At 38.0% G+C, this 22649-nt stretch overlaps 3 protein-coding genes across 5 annotated transcripts; 1 reads left to right on the top strand and 2 right to left on the bottom strand.

Annotated features, from left to right (window-relative positions):
* Positions 1-5988: 5988 nt before the first annotated feature.
* LOC123873830 (serine protease inhibitor swm-1-like) lies at positions 5989-15898 on the top strand. The gene is made up of 4 exons (XM_045918898.1): positions 5989-6113; positions 13551-13718; positions 15226-15414; positions 15594-15898. The coding sequence occupies exons 1-4, from the start codon at positions 6047-6049 to the stop codon at positions 15842-15844; spliced, it is 675 nt and encodes a 224-aa protein (XP_045774854.1). The 5' UTR covers positions 5989-6046; the 3' UTR covers positions 15845-15898.
* LOC123873831 lies at positions 8291-12889 on the bottom strand. Of its 3 annotated transcripts, none has more exons than XM_045918900.1 (3): positions 12783-12889; positions 8913-9054; positions 8291-8483 (listed from the first exon to the last, which is right to left on the bottom strand). In XM_045918900.1, the coding sequence occupies exons 1-3, from the start codon at positions 12847-12849 to the stop codon at positions 8366-8368; spliced, it is 327 nt and encodes a 108-aa protein (XP_045774856.1). In that variant the 5' UTR covers positions 12850-12889; the 3' UTR covers positions 8291-8365. The 3 variants fall into 3 exon arrangements, with proteins under 3 accessions (XP_045774856.1, XP_045774855.1, XP_045774857.1); XM_045918899.1 differs by having other exon boundaries at positions 8913-9065; positions 12788-12889; XM_045918901.1 differs by having other exon boundaries at positions 8913-9065; positions 12706-12871.
* Positions 15899-16040: 142 nt separating the features above from the next.
* LOC123874010 lies at positions 16041-20455 on the bottom strand. Its single transcript, XM_045919153.1, has 5 exons — positions 20317-20455; positions 19773-19861; positions 18149-18334; positions 16870-16967; positions 16041-16197 (listed from the first exon to the last, which is right to left on the bottom strand). Exons 1-5 carry the CDS (start codon positions 20414-20416, stop codon positions 16041-16043), a joined length of 630 nt encoding a protein of 209 aa, XP_045775109.1. The 5' UTR covers positions 20417-20455.
* Positions 20456-22649: the final 2194 nt, after the last annotated feature.

The following is a 22649-nucleotide window of genomic DNA, read 5'->3' as shown; positions in this document are numbered from 1 at the left end:
CTCTCGATCAAGCCACCTTTCAAATAAAAAACTAAATAAAAATCGGTTCATTAGTTTAGGAGCTACGATACCACAGACAGATACACAGATACACACGTTAAACTTATAACACCCCTCTTTTTGGGCCGGGGGTTAAAAAATGGGCATCATAATATGCGAGGTTTGGAAATATAAACTCAGCATTTCACACTCATGATATCACACGTGGCGTCTAATGCAATATGCATGTAGCATATGAATTAGCTCTCCGTGATAATGCTCAACTAGTGTGGGACGACATACATATTCCATTTTGGTTTTTGGACTCAGTTTTCACGAATAATAAATTCATGTTTAGGCCATAGTACACTATACTGGTCAAGTGTGGATTGGCAGTTTTCGTTTCGCCAGCCAGATCCAGGCTGAGTTTGTAGAAAATACGGAAGCTATATTTACCCCGTATTTTATTTTCGCAATTACGGGTTTCTGTATCATCATACCACTGGAATACGAGGTAACCCGTGAAATACGGGGCGTTCTGGCAATCCTACACCGTGTGATGTCCGAATTGCATTCCCAGTTGTAGCGCAGTCCCATTCCATTGCAAATAATGTTTGTGATGTTGCTGAAAATTATTATCATCATCACGATCAAACCGTCGCTGGCTCACTACTGAGGACGGGTCTCCTCTTAGAATGAAGGGTTTGGCCATAATCCACCACACTGGCCAAGTGCGGATTAACATAATTCACACACATTCAATAAAATAATTCACACAATTATGGAGAACTCTCAGGTATTCAGGTTTCCTTGGACACTCCCGCATCGTGTCCCGTATCCCGCAGCCGCGCAGGTGTGGCCGTAGCTTAACCAGTTCCAAAACAAAACGAGAGTTACATCAAAATCCTGAGCCCGCATTAATTACAACTTACTAACTACACGCTCCACTATTGTCGCCTTAATGGAGGAAACGCCTTCTCTTTGTAACCAAGAAACTTACAAGTTACTTCCGTTTGCTATAGAGACATCAATCTTAACATTAACGCTATACTCTATAGGGTTTAAATTAGATTGATGTTAAAGACACTATCATTAATTTCATTATAATGGAAACTATAGTCATCCATAATGTGACCATAGATTTTTACTTTTTAAACAGGACAGTTTTATAACTATGTAGTTACTGTTTTGTTTGGGCTTCACAGTCAGAACGTAATTATTTTAAAATTGTCAGTGTAAACTGTTAATTTCGTCTTTCAACAAAGTAGCTACTACCACTTTTTAAAGTTACGTCGATGTACCTGTGCAGAAATCTTAAATTTGAATGGTGTGAAAATATCTCAGCCAATCATTATTCACTAGTTGTTACCTAAACGCCATGTTTTTTGTATTTTTTATTCAATTAAACTTTTACAAGTACTTTTGAATCGTCAAATGCATCTACCTACTACACATCTACTACATCTAAAGGCAAGTCCAAAATGATATTAATACTATCCAATATTAAGACAGTTTAAGCTGTTCAAGAAATGAAGCACATTTTAAGATTGTTAAAAGAAAATGGTAAATAATGAATGGTCACTTGTCATTTAGTGGAAATATTTCCGCAAAAGCTGCAGATTCCGAAAACAACTTGCGAACATAAATCAAATTCATATCTAAATCATAGTTGCTTGTGCCATTACTGAACCGATAATGGGGTCAAGAGAATATATCTCTTATGTGCATAAACTTAAGGTGTTTATTACGGTTTGTTTTGATAACAAAGGATTCGTAACGAAATAATCATTTTTCATTTAAAACAAAGAGGTGTCAAGACAACTGTGCTTGTAGGGCGACGACAGTTTATATTTCAATGAAGACTGGGCATATTCGATATAGTATAAAATAAATATCCATGTTAACAATAGTAATTAACACTTGACTCAGCTGGTCGTAAATTACGATTACAAAATTCCGTTATCTTGTTGCATTGCATCGCATAACTCTATTTATTAGGCAAAAACCTATGTAACTAAGTAGTGCTATTTTAACCAGGGTAAGCAGTGCGGTTATGCTTCTATGACCTGCATGACTTTGCTTAGTCATAAACTTCAGGAATATTATGACAATATAAATATTATAAATATTGACATAATATTTAATATAACGTACCGAAAAGGGATCGGGGAATATAAGTGTAAATACCCTACCAGGAATCGAACTCGGGAACTTAACCATACAGTATATATACCACTTTTTCGGACTTCGTCTGTGATGGCGTTTGCTGGCGCGCGTGCTGTGCTTGTTTGGAGTGTTTTTTTTGTTAAGAGTGGCTGGTTTTTGTGTTAGTTGGTGTTTTTTGGTGGTCGAACTGACTGGGAAGCGCTCTAAAGGGGCGCCGCGCGTATGTCGGCGGGCGCCGGCGCAGACGGAGTCCATACTTGTATAAATTCAATAACTTGAAAATATCACAAACTTGACATTGGCTAATCAGAGTAAAGCCAGATTTAAAGAAAAAAAAAAAAAAAAAAAACCACTTTTTCAGAGAGTACTCAATATATTACGGTTTATTATAACAATTTATCACGAGTCTTTAACTCTTTACCTTTACATGATGTGTAAAGCTTAGCACAACGTATGACCTAAATTGTCGCATTTGTTAATTACACTAATTAAAACAAAGTCCTTTATTGTTAAGAATAATTTATTGCCACCCTAGTAATGTGGCGCTTTCAGACACTCACCACAGTTTAACAATCTTACAGTAAGCTAATCTAACAGTTTTTACAATCAGCTCCCAGAATACACATTGGAGATGTCTCTCAACAAGTTCAAAGTTATTATTAAACATAAACTTATTGAAAAATCCTAATTTGATGAAAAGGATATTGAGTATTTAAATGATAAGAAAGCTTGGGAATAAGTTGCTTATAACAGCTTTGATAGTTCTAATAAGTATAAGTGATTTTGTAAAGTGGTGATAATATAAAAAAAAGAGTACCCAGCCGAGTTTGTTGTGGGCTCTTCTCAGACCTGGGCGCGTTTGGAACCCTCGTTGCTTTAGTTTTAACTAATTTACGTAATTAATTATCACCACTATATCATCTTACAAGTCTAACAATTCTGACTATCAAAAGGTGTACAATAGTACCTACTTTGAATAAATGATTTTTCTTTTCTTTTTTACAGTAAAGTATCGAAGCAGAGTATTTGAGGCGGAAATGCCACTCCATACTCATGCCGTTTTGGCAATTTTGTCGTTTTGGCGCCTGAGTTTTTTTGCTCAGCAGTTTACACTCGTATGTTGCGTACCCAAAGGGTAAAAACGGAGCCCTATTAATGTCACTCTGCTGTCTGTCTGTCTGTTTGTCTGTCCGTCTGTCTCTCCGCGTGTCACAGGTCTTTAGCTCGTAGATGAAATGAGTTAGAAACTGAAAATTTTGGTATTTCGTGTAGAACGTTGATCCGAAACCAAATTTTGAATTAAAAATTCAATTAAATTATTTTTCAGGGGGCCTCCCTCCCATACATGTAAAAGAAGCCGATTTTTTTTTGTTTTCGTACCCTAGCATGTGGGGTATCAATATTTAGAGCTCATTGAGTAAACTTGTGTTAGAAACGTAACTGTATGATTGCTAAACGACGTAATAACGGCACGCTGCCATCTCCTTTCTTACTAATTGTTGCTACAAATAATTTTTCATGTGGAGTTTTCCTTTTTGGGTTAAGCATTCTTTTTGTTTCTGTATTCACAAATGGTGTAACTTATATGCGAGATGTTAATCTATATGGGTATGTAATATGTATATAATCTAGCTTCATTCAGCGACTTTATTCAGTAGGCACTAGGCACAACTGGGCATCTACTCAAAATTGAAAATATTTTTATTCAAGTAAACTTTTACAAGTACGTTTGAATCGTCAAGTGCATCTACCACTGGTTCGGAATGCCTTTCCTACCGAGAACCAGGAAGAAACTCGGCGGTTGCACTTTTCAAAGATTTGATATATAATATTAATAGAGGATGCCCGCGACTTCATCCGTATGGATTTAGGTTTCTTAAGATCCCGTGGGAACTGTTTGATTTTCCAGGATAAAAAAATGCCTATGTCAATTACAGGGACGCAAGCTACCTCGTTACCAAATTTCATACAAATCGGTTAAGCGGATGGGTTTTTGGGAATCCCGTGGGAACTCTTTGATTTTCCGGGATAAAAAGTAGCCTATGACCGTCCCCGGGATATAAGCTAACCCTGTACCTAATTTCGTCAGAATCGGTTAAGCTGTTGGGCCGTGAAAAGGTAGCAAACAGACAGACAGACACACTTTCGCATTTATAATATTAGAATGGATTACTTGAATAGTTAATACACTTAAAGTATAACAAGCCAAGAATATAAGTTATTATCTGAAGTAAAGTGGTCGGGTCCAATACAATAAATCGTTATAACACGCTGGGTCAACAGAGAGCCTCTGTTTGCTGCATTCAATCAAGGTAATGCGATAGCCAACTGACGCACGCCGTTATAAATACCTAATGCTACGACCACACTCTCTCCTCTTGTGTATACAGCTCGCGAAATAACCTGAGAAATCCTGAAAGGCTGGGTGAAAGTAGTCTTCTATACTACGAGTATAATATTATAAAGAGGTAAAGTTTGTAAGTTTGTTTGTGGGGGTAATCTCTGGAACTAATCAACCGATTTTGAAAATTCTTTCACCAGTATAAAACTAAATTATTCTTTTTCAAGAAAATTAGAGATCCCTGCGAAAATCGTAATAAGCTACCCGTGCAAAGTAAGCTTTCTTACAAAACAGCTAGTACAGAATATACTTATTTAGATATAGAGGTGCTATATTTATTTAGATATAGAGGTGTGATAGCCTAGTGGATAGAACGTCCGCCTCCTAATCGGAAGTCGGGGGTTCGATCCCGGGCACGTACCACTAAATTTTCAGTTATGTGCGTTTTAAGCAATTAAATATCACTTGCTTTAACGGTGAAGGAAAACATCGTGAGGAAACCTGCATGCCTGAGAGTTCTCCATGTTCTCAAAGGTGTGTAAAGTCTGCCAATTCGCATTGTGCCAGCGCGCAGCGTGGCAGACTATGGCCTAAACCCTTCTCATTCTGAGAGGAGACCCGTACCCAGTAGTGGGGCGGAAATGGGTTGATCATGATCATGATGATAGACTAGATAACTAACAACCTATACATTTATTGTATCCTTGCCAGAATGACTGGTACTTCCCTTTCAGTTATACAAACCACCAGCCTCATTGTCAATTTGGAGCGCGAAAAAAATAAAAAAAACACTACCATTACAACATGCAACGCTCGACTGCATTCAAGGATGGCACACTTTTTTGGGGTTCCGTACCCGAGAGTGCCAACGGCACCCTATTACTAAGCCTCCGCTGTCCGTCCGTAAGTCCGTCTGTCAGCGGGCTGTATCTCGTAAAGCGTAATAGGCAGAGAGTTGGAATTTCCACAGAATGTGTATTTCTATCGCCGCTATAATAACAGATAATAGAAATTTCAGAATGGCCGGCCCTGAAAAGAAAGAAAATTAAAGTGTTATTTTTCCATACCTCAAAAAAAAACTTTTATGGGATCACTTTGTTGCCTGTCTATCTGTCTATCTGTCGTGTCTCTCAAGAAAAACTATAGGGTACTTCCCGTTAATATAGAATCATGTAATTTGGAAGATCCTACCTACCACACCTACCTAGGTCTTATATAGCACAAGTAAAGGAAAAAACCGTGTACTTGCAGTGTTCGACAAAAGTGTGTAGGTAATCCTTGTTCGATGGTTTTTTTTGAATTACAACTTTTTTTTACCTGTTGCTACAATGGTACGATGTACGATGGTACGGAACCCTTCGTGTGCTAGTCCAACTCGCACTTGTTCGGTTTTTTGTGTCACCGAATTATAACAGCTATTCAACAGTGGCCTGAGGTCACAGATCACAACCAAATCACAACCCTGTGCTCTATTGGCACTGCACTTAGAAATCTTGCTAACATCGGTTGTTTGCAAATAAAGTGAAAAAATATTCGAAATACAATTTTTTTTTGTTCAAAATGTTGAAGTTTTCGTTTTGTTTTGTAATTTTGGTTTCTATTTGCGCCGGTGTGTATATAGCTAAAGGTGAGTCCGTCTTAAATATTACTTACTACTAGCTGATGCCTGCGACTTCGTTCTCTTTGATTTTCTGGGATAAAATGTAGCCTATGTGTTAATTCGTGGTATCTACCCCCATCAAAATTTCAGCCAAATCCGTCTAGTAGTTTTTGCGCAAAAGAGTAACAAACATACACACTTACATATACACACAATACACAAATTTTCGCCTTTATAATATTAATGTCATACTATAAAAATCAGTCAAGTGCGAGTCGGACTCGCATACGAAGGGTTCCGCACAATGACTTTCTAAGCATGGACACATCACGGCATACAACACAAGAGCCCAAACATGGCACACGTTTCTAAATTCACCATATTTAGCTTCAACTGCTCCATTTATACATTCCCGCTAACATTCAAGTCCTGTAAACTAACCTCAGTGATTAAGCCGCAATGTAAATCGATAAGCACTCGAAGCTGAATAAGGTGATTTTAGAAGCAAACTTGAACAAAAAATGGAATGGAGTAGTGTAGCACTATTAATTTTTGTTATTTCTTTGAGAGATTTTTCGTTTTTGTAAATATGAAACTATTATACTATATCTATACTATATAACTATTATACTATATCTGCTCGTGCTGATTCACTGACTGACTGACTGACTGACTGACTGACTGACTCATTTGATCACCTCTTTGTATGTTTCTTTTTACCGATGGTTTCGTATAGAGGACAAAAAATGATTCGGAGGAAAAATATGGATAGAGCTGATGATTGAGGATTTCGGTGAGGGTATTGAAGATAGGTGGGGGGTGCTCGAACAAATGTCACTCAGAACTTCATCCAATTGACAGGGAGTTGAAAAATAAAACCAAAATGGCGGATTCAATATTGCGGCCATACAAATTTCGCCGGTGTCTATCTCGAAGATTGTAAAAGATGGAAGAGTGGTTTCTTGGCAAAAAATGATCAGGACCCGAAATTCAACTTGATGAGCAGAAAAATTGCGGTCCGCTTGCGGGCCGCGAACTCACGCGCCCTACTAGTTATATGTATATGGTTTTACGTGGGATGATTTAAATTAAAAAAAAATTAAAAGCCCTAGATTGCAATCACACCTGGTGGAAAGTAATGATACAGTCTACGGTAGTAGCGGGCTAACTTGTAGGGGTGGGGTAAAATCCATACCCGTTATAGATGTTTCTATATGGCATCGTACCGGAACGTTAAATCGCTTGGCGGTAGAGTGGTAAGTAGCCACGGCCAAAGGCCTCCCACCAGCCGACCTAAACCAAATAAGAAAATCTCAATCGGCCCAGCCGGGAATCGAACCCGGGACCCTCGTCATACAAATCCACCGCGCTACCACTGCGCACCGGAGGTCGTCAAAAGATAATAAAATAAATGTGATACAATAATGGCCAATAGATTTTACATTGAACAAAAAAAAGCTACTCCACAGTTTTGTTTTTCCGACATTCGTGACGCGCCCTTCCATCTGTCTCTTTCCGATGTGGGTGAGAGAAAGGAATGGGAACATTGTAAATAATTTTAGATATTTCTAGTGTTTTCAATGGTTTTACTAAGTATTTTACACTTTTTCGCATGTTATCCTACGTAAATAAAATTAACTTACCGGTGGTAAGTCACACCATCTCTTTTCTGCGTCGTTAACGTATTATTTTGGCACTTTTTGATCGCGCATTTAGGCATCTTGACAGCTTAGCAGTCAACATGCGACTAATGAAGAAAGTGTGCTTACACCGAGTATAAGCACACTTACTTGGTCCCTTGTTATGCGCGCCAGTGCGATGTCCTTGCTTAGAAAGTCATTGGTTCCGCACCATAGCATTTTTCAAATTTTCATGGCGGCCATTTTGAAATTTTAATTATTTGTTGTTATTGCGGCAATAGAAATGTGAAAATTTCAGGTCTCTACAAGGTCTCTACCTACAATATTATGGTTTACACTTTACAGCCCGCTGACAGACGGATGGACGGACGGACAGCGGAGTCTTAGTTTAGTAATATGGTCCCGTTTGGCAATCTTTTACTTTTGGGTACGGAACCCTCAAGTCAAAACCCATTTTAATGAACCCAAAAATAACCTTCAAGGAAGGAAATATTATATTAACCTTGATATTAACATAATAATTCAATAACTAAAACGCACATATTTCAAAATCACAGACAGATAGAGACTTTAATTCCATTTATTGTTAGGAAAGTATTATCATATTCCACTTCTAGGTAAAACTTAATGCAATAAGTATTATCGGACGTTGGAAAACTCCGCTGGTATTTTTTCCAAAACGCCTCTGAGTTCCAAGTCTCGACAGGCTTGTGCAATAATGCATTTGCCTTGAGGATACGTACGGACTAGCCCTTTCCTGAAAGAAAGATAGGAAATAGTTGAAGTAGTAGTTAAAACTTGAAGTAAGTGACTCGGAAGGTTTTTTTTTATTCAGATACAAGTTAGCCCTTGCCTGCAATCTCACCTGGTGGTAAGTGATGATGCAGTCTAAGATGGAAGCGGGCTAACCTGGAAGGAATATGGCAGTTTTTATTAATCCCCATACCCTTTGGTTTCTACACGGGATGTGTGAAATCTACAAATCCGCATTTGACCAGCGTGGTAGAGTATGGCCAAAGCCTTTTCAAATGTTAGTAGAACCGTGGTCAGTAGTGAGCTGGCAATATGTTGATAATGACATCAACCATGCGTAAATGCTTGACAAGCAGTATTGATCATGTAGGAGTAGGAGTTAGGACGGTCTTTAGTTTGAGCCTCCACTCTGCAGGTGAGTGTTGAGCCTTACTTGCAATAACAACCAGCTCTGCAATGCGCCAAGCGTTTGGGCGATGCCTTCACTCTTCTGTCCATGGCCTCGGTCTCCCAGCACGTGTACTCCTCATAGAACGCACAAGACTTATGCACTTCATCGTGGAGGCATTCCTTCTCTATCAGAGATCTGTTTTTACAAGGAACCAGAAGCTTAACTTGCTAGGTATTATCCCCTGAAAAAAATTGTATGGTTCGGTGCGACGTTATGCAGCATGCGATATGCAACGCCTGCCCTCTCACTGCTAAACGCAGTGCAAAAACAATTGCAAACACCTGAGGATGCTCCGGTGTCAGAGCGAAACGTGCGTCGAGTGTGTTTTGGTGGAATTTTGATTTTGTATGGTGGTGAGTACCTACATGGCTCGCTTGGTGGCTGGATTTTCTTGCATGTTTAGCAGTGGGAGGGCATGCTGCATGTTGTGCCATACAAAGTCTGTTTTCAGTGGATAATAGTAAATTAACCTTTTGGTTCCTTGTATATCATACCATAATTCTTTAAAAGCACAAGAATGGTGAAGGAAAACATTGTGAGAAAGCCTCTACACGTAAGAGTTTTCCCTAACATTCTCAAAGGTTTGTGAAGTCTGCCAATTTGCACTTGGTCAGCGTGGTGCACAATGGCTTAAACCCTTTGAGAGAAGATCCGTGCTCAGTAGGTAGTACCTAACCCAGTGATGGGTTGAGATGATGATCATGATTTTGACCATAAATCCTCATCATCATCAACAACAACCGATAGATATCAAGTGCTGGACATAGGTCTCTTGTAGGGACTTCCACATTTTATTTTTATTTTATTTTATTATTATTACACCAACAACTTCCATACAAATATAGACAAAAAAAATTACAAAATAACTTCAGTATGGTTGTCAATTACAGGTGTATACTTTATAATAACACTAATCTAACACTAACCTAAAGTACAAATTCTTAATATTATATGTATATATTTTTGAAACATGGAATGGAAAGTACATTTACAGTTAAAAGAAAAAAAAAACCAAAAATATCCACTATGAATGATCACCAATTAAAACTATTCTCTTTTTAAATTTGTTTAATTTATCATGAAAAATGTCCACATCACTAGCGCCTGACACACATACGTCATTATAGCATTTAAGCATGCGAGGAACAGGTGAGTAGCTACACGATAAGGTCCGATTATACGAAACATGAAAGAGACGTTTTTCCCGTATTCTTACATCAAGGCGAGGGATTTTTATTTTTATTTGTTCCAAAATGTCCGAGCACCAGAGCTGTCCATTTAGGATTTTGTGCAGTACACATAGGTCAAGTTTATACCTACGATCAACCAAACTGTCCATTCTAAAAAGTTTTAGCCTCTCTTCATATGTGCTGCGTTTAGGAACACGGATGTTTTTATATGATAGATAACGGGTAAATGATCGCTGTATCCGTTCTATTCTAGATTTGTGACAGTCATGGTAAGGGTTCCATATTACACTAGCATACTCCAAAGTGCTCCTTACATAGGCATTAAATAGAATAATTTTAGTACGTGACAAACGAAATTCTTTACAAGTTCGCTTTAGAAAACCTACAGTTTTGGATGTTCTCAACACCATATTATCATAGTGCTGTGTAAAGCTTAATTTATTATCCATCATTACGCCCAGATCTCTAATAAGATTTGTTCGAATCACATGCTCACAATTGATGGTGTAGTCGGAAGAAATTTGTTTTTTCTTCCTAGTAAATTTTATAAAGTAACATTTTGAGGTGTTGATTACCATTCTGTTGCGCTCACACCACGCCTGTATTCTATTTAAATCCTCCTGAAGCAAAAAAGTGTCCTGTAAATTGTTGATGGTCCTAAATATTTTCATGTCATCAGCAAAAAGGAGGCATTCACTGTTAATCACACAATCAACAATATCATTAATAAACAGAACAAACAGTATTGGGCCAAGATGTGATCCTTGAGGCACCCCGGACCCCGCCTTATAAGGCCTTGACTCATATCCCTTGACAGCTACAACTTGAACCCTATCCTTTAAATACGAGTCTAGCCAAGACAAAAAATTGCCACATACTCCATACACATGGGATAGTTTATGTAATAAAATTCCATGATGAACCTTATCAAAAGCACTGGTAAAATCAGTATATACAGAATCGATTTCAGTTCCATCGTCCATGTGTTTTGCTATATAATTGACATATGATAACAAATTACTAATGACTGATTTTTTGTATTGAAACCCGTGCTGCTTAGGAGTAATCTTAGTCTTTGTATGAGCGGTTATTATTGGACAAACTAGTGATTCAAAGATTTTAGCAAAGATGGACAACAGAGATATAGGTCTGTAATTACGAACATTACTGTTATCATCCTTTTTATGAATTGGAACTACACGTACTCTCTTCCATATACAGGGAAAAACACCCGTTTCAAGAGATCGATTGAATATTGTTTTTAGTGGCCAGCAAAGTTCACGAGCACATTTTTTGATAAATATACCTGGTATACCATCAGGACCAGAAGCCTTGTGAATGTTCAGTAGATTCAATTTTTTTAATATCATAGTTTCAGTAAACTTAATTTTCGTTAGGACATCATTGACGGTCACTTTTGTTGTGGTATCATAAACAGTACTACCAGTGCTTTTTAGAAACACTGACTCAAAGTGATCAGCAAATAAATTGGCGATTTCAGTCCCTTCAGTAGCGATGAGATCCCCATAATACATTCGTCCCGGTATGGTCGCTCCTTTACGCTTATTCTTTACATATCCCCAAAAAGCTTTTGGATTAAGTTTAATGCTATCCTCTGTATTTTTATTATATTGATTATAGCAGGTTTTGAACAGTGAGTGACAGCGACTACGCAATATTTCAAATTCTAATTTATCGCGGGGATTGCCATGAACCCGGAACTTTAATCGCAGCTTATTCTTCTCAGCTAATAATCTCCTGAGCTGAGTGCTAAACCATAATGGTACGGAGGCAGGTCGCGGATGATGCTTGGGTACAAAAAGATCAAATAGGTTTGCCAATTTACTATAAAAAATGGATACCATCTCATCAGCGGACATTTTTGGAGCCAACAATTCATACCAATTAATACCTTGCAGGGAAAGTTTTATTTTGGAGTAGTCAGCCTTGTAAAAATTGAAGTCCGAACGGGGTTTACTTTGCACTGTATTATTGCTAACTGACTCAGAGCAAATCTTTACTTCCAGGGGAGGATGTAGTTGGTCAATTTTACTTAAAATTTCGGATGAGTTGCTTACAGATAAATCTAATAATGAGCTCAAAATTAAATCCAACACTCTACCCTGGGATCCAGCAATGGTATTAAATTGATAAAGATTGTTAAGAGGTAAATAATCAACTAGAGCATACCCTAAGTTACAGTTATAGTTACTTGGTTCAGCGAATGAGTACGACTTATTTTTATTCCATGAAATAAAGCCAAGATTAAAATCACCTAGTATAATAACATCGTCTACTTCACTCAACACAGAAGTGGTATTATCTAAAAATTGTTGCAGATTTTGGGCATTTGCAGGCGGAGGCATATATACGCAACAAACTCCAACTCCGCACATGCCAAGGTCTTGCGCCGCCAGAATTCAGCGGCTCCCTGCAACTCGCCTGATGTCGTCCGTCCACCTAGTGGGGGTCTTCCAACGGTGCACTTTCCTGTGCGAGGTCCCTATTCTAACTTAGGACCCCAATGTCTATCGGTTTTTCGAACTATGTACCCTGTCCATTGCCACTTCAGCCTCGTCACTCGCTGAGCCATGTCGGTTACTCTGGTTCTCCCACAGATCTCCTCATTTCTGATCTCGTAAACTAAACACTAAATCCTCACTTAACATCAAACAACTAGATTTATCCACAAAAAAACACAAGAAATAAACGTAAATAACGATTTTCATAGCGGAGTAGTAAAATGGGTTCGGTTAAACAAAAACTAACGCGATTGGTTAGATAGGAAGTAATTTCAAATTGTTAATTAAAATTTAGGCGTGAAATTAGTTTATAGCAAATTACCAGTGCAAATAACTATGGTGTTGTTATGTAGTCTGTATGTCTTATTTAACTAGCTAAGTATAAAAGTAATAAAGGCTGCCTGTAAGCACCATAATACTTACTCGTAATTGTGATCAAAACCCATTATGGTTTATACAGCTCCGATGAAAAAATCTTCTTGTCTTTTTTTGTGGGAAAAAATGCTGATTTTATTCGTAAGTTCTTTTATGCCAACAGTATTGATTTGTTTTCCAAAGAAATAAAAAACTGATGATTTGTAAATACCTACCTACCTACCAACCTACCTACCTACCTACCTACCTATCTACCTACCTACCTACCTACCTACGTTCAGTAGGTATCTACTAGACGCACTGGTTAAACGTAAACTGACAATCGTGAACTTGGATGAAATTGGTGAACTTAATTTGAAAATCTGGTATTATGTGTTTATGTGTAAATTATCAACCATATGCTAGTAGAATGGTGAACTTAATACTAAAAAAGTGGTATTATGTGTAAATCTTGAAATTTTCAAATGTCAATCGTATTTGAGCAGTGTGTTCAGCTTAATATGGTATTCCGCTATAAAAAATATTCTTTCCAGGTAATTGCCCAACCAATGAAGAGTTCCAGCTGTGCGGTTCAGCGTGCCCGCCCAACTGCAGCGACCCGATGGCAGGCAACTGCACGGACGACTGTGTCGAGGGGTGCTTCTGCATGATGGGCTACTTGAGAGACGAGAACGGGACTTGCGTTAGAGCTGACAAATGTGGTAAGACGATTTACCAAGGTTTTCTTTAGACGGTTGTACACCCTCTTACCGTCGTATCGCAAAACGTCAGGAGAATTTCCATCCTTATTTATCTCGTCGAAATTTCATCTACACACACGAAACATTTTGCATCATTCCTCATATGCTAAGGTTCGGAATACTCTTCCGCGATCTGTGTTTCCTACCAATTAAAATCCGGATATCTTTAAAACAAGAGTGAATAGGCATTTAACTAAACACTTTCCATCTTAGTCCACATCATCACTTTACATCAGATATGATTGTGATGAAGCGTGTGGTTTTATGATCTGATCACGTGGAAATACTCCGAGCATAGGTGGCAACTGGCAATGCTTCTTTGCTTATATTCAGATACAAGTTAGCCCTTGACTGCAATCTCACCTGGTGGTAAGTGATGATGCAGTCTAAGATGGGAGCGGGCTAACCTGGAAGGGGTATGGTAGTTTTTCATTAAACCCATAGTCCTTTGGTTTCTACACGGCATCGTACCGGACTGCTAAATCGCTTGGCGGCACGGCTTTGCCAGTAGGGTGGTAACTAGCTATGGCCGAGGCCTCCCACCAGACAAAACATCTTGAAAACCTATCAAAAGAACTAGAAAAATTCATGGTTAAATAAATCAGTAACATTTTAGTTCGAAAAAGCTGGTATCGCCTATCTAAACAGTACAAAAATCGTACTTTTTTGCGTGACCTTTCAAATCTTTTCCTACTTCCTGATGTTTCTTACAAATAGGCGAAACTGCCAATAAGTTTTTTCCTACAAGTTCCTGGAGTTGTTTATCCGTTTGAATCTCAAGGAAAGTTTTTGTACGCTTTTATCTACATATTTCGAACTGGAGGGTGCTTCAGTGACTTTATTTATGTTGTTTATTTTGCTAGGTTTCCCGTAAGCTTTGTAAGTTTGTACATACATGGAATAGTCTTCAATGTTCATGCCTGTGTGGCACCATTCTAATTTGTGTAAAGCAGCCTGTAATACCGTGCGTACCTCCAGCCCGCTGGGCCGATGACCTGAAGAAGGTGGCGGGGAGCGGGTGGATGAAGAAGGCGGAGGACCGTGTTTGGTGGCGCGCTCTTGGAAAGGCCTATATGTCCAGCAGTGGATGCATACGCTGATGGAATGAAATGGAAACTGTAATAATTTACCGCACGCATGTACTTAAGAGCGGTGATAGCCTAGTGATAAGACGGCAGATTCGGGAGATCAGAGGTTCGATTTTGGGCATTTTTTTAACGATGAAGGAAAACATCGTTAGCAAACGGATGCCTGAGAGTTCTCCATAATGTTCTCAAAGGTGTGTGAAGTCTGCCAATCCGCACTTGGTCCGCACTTGGCCAGCATGGCAGTCTATGGCTTAAGCTCTTCTCATTCCGAAGAGGAAAGGAAACCCGTACTCAGTAGTGGAACGACGATGGGTTAATCATCATGATGATGATGAGTATTGCTTCAATAAATTGCTATTTATTATAATTTCTTTTCGCAGTTGTAAATCGGTTTTGCAGCGAATACGAAGAGTTTCTTCCATGTGGTAGCGCCTGTCCTTCGACATGTTCTGTGCCAGAGCCAGAAGTATGTGGCCTCGCCTGCAGCATGGGCTGCTTCTGCAAGGAGGGCTTCTACCGGGATGAAGTCACTCATCAGTGTGTGACAATGGACAACTGCTCTACCGTTGGTATGGAGAATCTTTGCCTCACAACCTGCATTTAACTAGACCCCTTCTCGTACTATAATCTTTGCCAGCCTGTTTCACCAAACGAAACTTGCTTTTCCAAATCTTCTCCATTATGTGTTATGTAATGTTTTATGTAATATGTACATTAAAAATATCTTATCCATTATGTTTTTTTTCAGACATGTGCTTCAATGCTAATGAAGTCTACGACATGTGCAACGCAACCTGCGAACCCACGTGTGCGGAACCAGAGCCAATTTGCGCAAAAGTTTGCAGAGCCGGCTGTGTTTGCGCACCGGGGCTTTTGCGCAGTCCAAGTGGAGACTGCGTTAGTGTGGACAAGTGTCCAGCATCCAACAAGACCGAGCCGGATGTACTGAACAAATACCTTACTACGATCAACAAGATCCTGCATTTGACTGCTGTTTAACAATGTACTGGTTATCCACAAGTTGTTTTACCTAAGTGATAATGGTGGTGGTTTCGTGAATTTCATCATTAACGTAAGGCCTGCCAGTAATAATACTATTTATGTTAGTTTAGAATACAATTCACAACTAAACTTGAATACATTTTTTTATTAATACTGCCCTAGATCGATCCATAGCAACATAAAACTAGCAAAACTAGATGTCGCCCCACGATTCTGAATCACGCTGACGGAGTTTTCTGTACTGAGTATTATAAACACATTTCCAAGATACAATAATCGGATGAGATACGTTCTCGGGCATAGGCCTGGTAAAAAATCTTCCTGCTGCTAAATTTGAGTCATATGATGACCTGTTTACCGTATACGATATTATGCACCTCCATTAAGATCTGGTTTATTCAGGCAGCTCCTAGTAGCCAGGGTCTACTAGACAAGATATATTTACGCAGGAGTCGACTCTTGCGCAGTCCAAGCGGAGACTGCGTCAGCGTAGACAAGTATCCAGGCTTGATACCTTACTACGTTTAACAAGATCTTACATTTAACTATTTCTGATTTTCTGGTTACTTATAAGCTGTTTTAAGTGGTAATGGTGGTGGTTTCGTGAAAAGAGTTATTAATGTTAAGTCTTCAAAGTATTTGTAACAGAATTGTTGCTGGTGTTAGTTTACGATACAATTTGCAGCTAAACTTAATATAATCCAATTTCATTAGTACTGTTCTGAAATTGATTCAAAGCAATTTACTTAGGCTTAGCATTGTTATCACTGATGAATAAGATACAAGTACCTACCTAGATAGTTACAGGAATGTACTTAATTAGAAATAGAGTAGGTAATAATTTAGATAGTTTTAGAAATTTATTTATTTTTAATAACAAAAATAGTTAACTTACAGTAATTAAGTAAACCTTATATACTATCTCTATGAAGTAAACTAAGCTAAAAGTATGAATAAAACAAATTATTTAACAAATTACAGTCTATGGTTTTATTTGTAACTACGTTTATAACAAAACATACCTTATTTTGATAGTTATAAGTACGATAATCATAAAACAGTTGTGAAACAGCAATTGTGCACTGGAGTTTCTCATTTGAATAGTGATGATATTGTGCAACTGAAATAAAAAGAAAAAGAAACGATTACCATATAACAATTCAATTTTGATATCAGAGAAGCGACCATCAGCTGTTGGCCTACATGAAGTAGGTAAATAAATAGGTGTAAATTAAAAATTTATAACACCCTGATAAGTGAAGGATACAGTAACTAGAAAAGAGCCGATAACTTTCAAACGCCTGAACCGATTTTCTTGGATTATAGCTAAGAACACTCTCGATTAAGCCACCTTTCAAACAAAAAAAAACTAAATTATAATCGGTTCATTAGTTTAGGAGCTACGATGCCACAGGGCACAGACAGATACACAGATACACACGTCAAATTTATAACACCCCTCTTTTCGGGTCGGGGGTTTAAAATAATTATAACCTGAATTTTTACCTATATAATCCATACTAATTCCAAGATACCACCTAATATATTATTATATAAAAGCAAAATTATGTCTGTCTGTCTGCTAGCTTTTCATGGCTAATCCATTTAGCCGACGATGTGGAGATCAACGAGTTCCCACGAGGTTAAAAAAAACTGAAACCTTTTAAATAAAACCTTTAAATAATTTTAAGCACCTAAGTTATTACCTTTTAAATAAAAATTAAAACCTGCATTTTAATTATTGCGATTTTTTTTTATCCAAGTGCTTCATCATCATCATCATGATTAGCCATAGTTTTGTATGCATAGTTTCATAACATTTCAGCCATAATCCACCACGCTGGCCAAGTGCGGATTGGTACTTGGTACATAACAGGCTACATTATATTCGTCGAAATGCTCAAAAAAGATTTTTTTAAATTTTATTTTGTGACGAGGTAACTAGTGACATCTAGAGTAAATCACAATAATTAAGTGAACAATGGCTATCGCCAACAGCTAAGCTCGTCGGTCGGGCCACCTACATCTACGTAGTATTAGTATGTTTACATAGATGGCGCTGTAACATTAATTAATCGAGGAAAAGCTGAAAATTGAAAAGCATGAACTGAATGGAAATCTTGTGAGAAAGTTTTTAACCCCCGACCCAAAAAGAGGGGTGTTATAAGTTTGACCTAAACACTTCTCATTCCGAGAAAATGTTATTTCTTGTACGGTGGTACGGAACCCTTCTTAAGGGAGTCCAACTTGCACTTTACGGATTTTTTTACATCAATATAGAATGAACTAAAAAGAAAACACCTTTTTATACTCCTCTTCCCGTATCCCGTACACCAGGTAATTGTACTTCAGGAAGTCAGTCTGGTTGGAGATCAGCTGGAAGACCATCGTCTTGGAGCCGGTCTGACCTTGCACCAGGTCAAACTCTACTTCGCCGGTAATGTCGGTGGTTGTTTCCACTTCCAGGTAGGTGATCACGTAGCCATTCTGTGAATTTAAAAAGTCCAATTTTGATAAATAAATCGATCACGCTTAGGTAGCTGTACCCATTTTCCGCTGATTTTCTTGCAACTTGTAATTTAGGGTTCCGTAACCGAATGGATCCAACAGGACCCTATCACTAAACATTCACTATTCGTCCGTCCGTCCGCCCGTCTGTTTATTAGCGGGCTATATCTTGTGAACCGTACCTAATAGGTGGAATAAATTTTTTTAAATAAGCAAATTTGTTTTTTTTTAATTCCCTCAGCAATGGACCGATAGTGATTATATTCAAAATTCATTAATTATTATCAATTTACGTTATACCTCTGTGTTGGGGTCACAAAAATTCAAATGAGTATCAAATTAATCGATCAAGTAGATTCAGAACTAATTGGTTGTGACAGCTGGACAGACACACGAGTGATTCTATGCGGCTTTCGTTTTTTCATTCGGACGCACATAACCCTAAAAACAGACTGACAACTGACAAGGTGACTTATGAGTAGGTACGGAACACTATAAATGAAAATGAATACTTAGTAAAAGCCCGGGAAAAGTTTATAGAAATACGAAGCGCAATTCTTGCAAGGCTTGCTCAGTTTACAGTTTGTGATTGTATAAATAAAGGACTTTGTTTTGCGACTGCGACGCTTTGAGTTGGAAATCTGAGAAAATCCTGCAAATTATTGTGTTTATTTATCACTATAACTTATCCACGGAAAGAAGTTAGTATAACGCTCTCTCTGTTACGTAATCTCATACAAGTGACAGAGACAAAAATCTCAGTGCAAGTTAACCATTTTGAGTCAGAGTGAAATAATTCAAACATTCGAAATTCAATTCCAAAACAAAGTTTAGTTTGTGATTAGTTGGTGACTCAAAATGGTCAGCGCCCGGTTAGATTTTTAATTTTGTCATTTGTATGGGATTTCGTAACAGAGAAGAGAAGCTGTCCTTGTACCAGTTTTTTCCTTGTACCAAAACCTTGAAGGGCTAGTAGACAAACAGATAGACAGACAGACACGCTGTCTCATTCATAATAATTTACCAGATGATGCCCGCGACTTCGTCCGCGTGGATTTAGGTTTTGAAAATCCCATGGCATTTTTCGGCATAAAAAGTTGCCTATGTCAATTTACGGGACTTTAGCTACCTTCGTACCAAACTTGTAAATCGATTGAACGGATGGGCCTTTAAGAATCCCGCATCAAAATCGGTTAAACTGGTCGGTAAAAAGCTAGCAAACAGACAGACAGACAGACTTTCGCATTTATAATATTAAGTATCATAAGTATGGATTAAAGTTTACGTTAAAATCGGTAAGTATAGGCCATGAAAGGTTAGCAGACAGACTTGTTGCAGACAAACAGACAGACAGACAGACACTCTTACGCATTTATAATATTCGATAGTATGAATTTGTGGATAAGGATTAGCTTACTTTTGCACTGGCCGTGACTGTGACGTAGAAAGGGTCGAGGTTGTTCCTGTGCCGATACCTCTCGGAGCCTCCGCCCATAGGTAGGGAATCTGAAAGTTTATAAAGCCTAGTTTTACATCTTTTTTAACGCCCGACCCAAAAAGAGGGGTGTTATAAGTTTGACCCGTGTATCTGTGTATCTGTTTGTGCCATCGTAGCTCTTAAACTAATGAACCGATTTTAATTTAGTTTTTTTTTTGTTTGAAAGGTGGCTTGATCGAGAGTGTTCTTAGCTATAATCCAAGAAAATCGGTTCAGCCGCTTGAAAGTTATCAGCTCTTTTCTAGTTACTGTAACCTTCACTTGTCGGGGGTGTTATAAATTAATTTACACTTGTCAACTAATCTGGTGGTACTAGTCACTACTGTATTATACAAACATGACTTTTCTAACAGGGGTTCAGTCTAGTAGTTTTTGCGTGGAGTAACAAACACACACACACACACACACGCACACACACACAAACTTTCGCCTTTTTAATAATAGTGTGATTGTTCATACATACTCTGGTATTCAATCCCAACTTTGAAGGTGTTGGTGGCAAACATTTGCGGCCAACCCGCCACCATCACCAATACACACGAGATCATTACAAGTTTATACATTTTGTCAAAGTATATTGTCTTTATTTACTTATTGTTTAAATAAAAATATATTAGTTTATTGTTTTTTTGTAAAATTCGCCCAAAAGACAAACACATACTGGCATTGAGAAGGAATTTTATCTCAGTTGTCGATCTGTTGAGATAAAGGGTTTTTCAAAGATTATGTGGAGTTATATGTAATAGTCTAAATGTAATAAACTAGATGATGTCTGCGACTTCGTCCGCTTGAATACTTAGGTTTTACCAATCCTGTGGGAACTCGTTGATTTTTTGGGATGAAAACAGCATAAATAACTAGCCAGGTTTCTTATATCCATACAAATATCATATCAAACCAACGATGAAGGACGAACCAACAAACAAATAAATCGAGCAGCTCCAAGTAAACGTTTGGTTCTCATTTGAATACCAACTAACCAATCGTTTGATTGTTTAGTTAGTATTCAAATTCATAGGTCAATGATATTTGAATATGACCAAATAGGGAACAGTCGTTATTTTATAAAAGCTGAAAATTTCTCTGCATATTGCTCCCAGCACAGGGAGGAACGATCAGCGCCTATGAAGTTTGAATCATGGTGGCTTTGGGAGATAACAGGTAACACAGATCTAAAAAATCGTAATCGGTAACAAACATCGATGGTAATAAAGTTGTAGATGGTAAAAAATCTTACGTCAAGCTATCACACTATCACACTTCACACTAATATTATAAAGGCGAAAGTTTGTATGTGTGTGTGTGTGTGTGTGTGTGTGTGTGTGTGTATGTTTGGTACTCTTTCACGCAAAAACTACCGGACAGATTTGGCTGAAATTTAGAATGGAGGTAGATTATATTCTGGATTAGCACATAGGCTACTTTTTATCCCGGAAAATCAAAGAGTTTCCACGTTCTATCTCCATTCCCAGCCAAATCCGTCCAGTAGTTTTTGCGTGAAAGAGTAACAAACATACACACACACACACACACACACACACACACACACACACGCACACACACACACACACACACACACACACACACACACACACACACACACACACACACACACACACACACACACACACATACATACATACATACATACAAACTTTCACCTTTATAATATTAGTATGATGAAGGTCTGGCGCGCGCTGGCTCTGAGTCCAAAACCTTTTTCATTTTAGAAAGAACCCCGTACTTAGTGAGCTGGTGATGAATTGATGATGATGATGAGTAGTGATGTAAAGGGGCCATGAGCCATGATCCTCGGCAATGAGAAATACTATGCAGAGGGAAAAGAACACTAGCAATAGTATGAACCCTCCATATCTGATAAAACTAATGCCAGTGTTTTTAAGATAATGGTAGAGCAATAATTTCGACACACTATTGTTATCTTTGCAACTGTGAGTGATAACATTGTATCGGAAACTGTACGTACCTGAATAAAAGTTATTTTTTATCATATTGACGTTTTGATAAGTTTGTATGTTAGTACTACCTGAACCTTTTATTCTATTTCTCTATGCTTCTACATATTTTTAATAAGTAATATTATAATGTATCTACATCATTTTTAACCCCCGACCCAAAAAGAGGGGTGTTATAAGTTTGACGTGTGTATCTGTGTATCTATGTATCTGTCTGTGGCATCGTAGCTCCTAAACTAATGAACCGATTTTAATTTAATTTTTTTGTTTGAAAGGTGGCTTGATCGAAAGTGTTCTTAGCTATAATCCAAGAAAATCGGTTCAGCCGTTTGAAAGTTATCAGCTCTTTTCTAGTTACTGTAACGTGTGTTACAGTTACGTGTATTACTGTGCCATCGTGAGGAAACCTGCATACCTGAGAGTTCTTAACAATGTTTACAAAAGTGTGCCAATCCGCACTTAGCCAGCGTGGTTGGCACCTTTCTCATGATAACAGGAGATTCGTGCTCAGTAGTGATCCGGCGTTGGGTTCAAAGTCAAAGTCAAAATCATTTATTCAAAGTAGATACTATTGTACTCCTTTTGAGGATCAGAATTGTTATATTTGTTCGATATAGTAGTGATAATTAATTACTTAAAGTTAAAACTAAAGCTACGAGGGTTCCAAATGCGTCCAAGTCTGAGAAGAGCCTCAGATTTTTGTTAAAAATCAGTTTCGCTATTCTTAAGGAACCATTCCCTTAAGAGTAGCTGGTACGTTACAGTAACTCAAAGGTGTTCCTGTAGCTAAAGCAAAGTTTTTCTTTAGGTATTATTTTAT

Source organism: Maniola jurtina, chromosome 17 (assembly GCF_905333055.1).
Source record: "Maniola jurtina chromosome 17, ilManJurt1.1, whole genome shotgun sequence".
Classification (NCBI taxonomy): Eukaryota; Metazoa; Arthropoda; class Insecta; order Lepidoptera; family Nymphalidae; genus Maniola; species Maniola jurtina.
Note: the sequence above shows the minus strand (reverse complement) of the source record. Positions and strands in the feature narration are given on the sequence as shown.